This window comes from Stegastes partitus, unplaced genomic scaffold (assembly GCF_000690725.1).
Source record: "Stegastes partitus isolate 25-593 unplaced genomic scaffold, Stegastes_partitus-1.0.2 Scaffold1572, whole genome shotgun sequence".
NCBI lineage: Eukaryota > Metazoa > Chordata > Actinopteri > Pomacentridae > Stegastes > Stegastes partitus.
In genome coordinates, this window is record NW_007579303.1 from 113,877 (window position 1) to 114,937 (window position 1,061).

The 1,061-nt window shown below is 44.9% G+C and overlaps 1 protein-coding gene across 2 annotated transcripts in view; it reads left to right on the forward strand.

Moving 5' to 3' along the window:
* The window catches only part of ptprja (protein tyrosine phosphatase receptor type Ja), a 41,371-nt gene that overhangs the window by 21,746 nt on the left and 18,564 nt on the right, over window positions 1–1,061 (forward strand). For both annotated transcript variants that reach the window (XM_008300660.1, XM_008300661.1), the window contains one exon: window positions 72–332. In XM_008300660.1, the coding sequence (XP_008298882.1) occupies window positions 72–332 (261 nt within the window). The remainder of the gene's footprint in view (window positions 1–71; window positions 333–1,061) is intronic.

Genomic DNA, 1,061 nt, shown 5'->3' on the forward strand with positions numbered 1-1,061 from the left:
GACCTTTAATTTGCTTGATGTGTCTGTTTTAACTGTTTATTTTGGCTGTTTTCCTCTCCTCTCCTTTTCAGAACCGGGTCAAATTGAGAATCTGAATGTGTCAACAACCACCACCTCCATCTCACTGACTTGGAGCGCACCTCCTGGTCAGGTGTCCGACTACAAGGTGGAGTGGGTTCATGGTGGAACTCCAATGACCAGATTTACATCCAATAATCCCTCTGCCGTGCTCTCAGACCTGACCCCTGGCACTCGCTACACAATCACGGTCACTGCCGTTGCTGGAGACAACGAAACTCAAGGAGAGCCCGTCACAAACACCTCCATCACAAGTAAGTCGCTCTTTCATTTTTGATGCTAGCCAGCTTCTTATAGTTACGCTTCTATCAAGTTATTTTCATCTCTCAGTTTGGTTTGATTGCTCTAAATCTCGCCTTTCATCGTCCTACACTCGCCGCTCTCTCTCACTCACAGAGCCTGACGTAGTCAGAAATCTCACTGTCACGAAAGTCACAACATCCTCTGTGTCTCTGAACTGGACTGAGCCAGAAGGAAACAGCTCCTTCTATATGGTGCAGTGGACTGGTGGAAATTTAAATCAGAATCGCAGTGTGAATGCCACATACATTACTATCTCTGGGCTGACTGCCGGAGTGCAGTACAGGTTTAGTGTCAGTGCAGGGGCTGGAGATGAGGACAATACTGGAGAGGAACAAACAGTTTTACAGTATACAAGTAAGATGTGCACCGTCTGCAATCGTTATCATGCTACCATGATGTTGTCCTTCTGTGTGTTTTATTTCTTGCTGTGCCTCATTCCTGCAGTTCACACTAATATGAAATGTGAGTGTTACTGAACGTGTATCATCAACGAAGGACCATTTTTGTTCATTGTCTTTCTTATTCTCTCCTCAAATTGTACAGCTGCAGTCAGTAGCGTTTCAAAAGTTTGCTCTACATTTTTGCCCTCATTCATCCTCATGTATTTATCCTCCACCTGCAGAGCCTCAAGCGGTCATGAATCCCCATGTCATTGATTATACAACATCATCTGTGTTTGT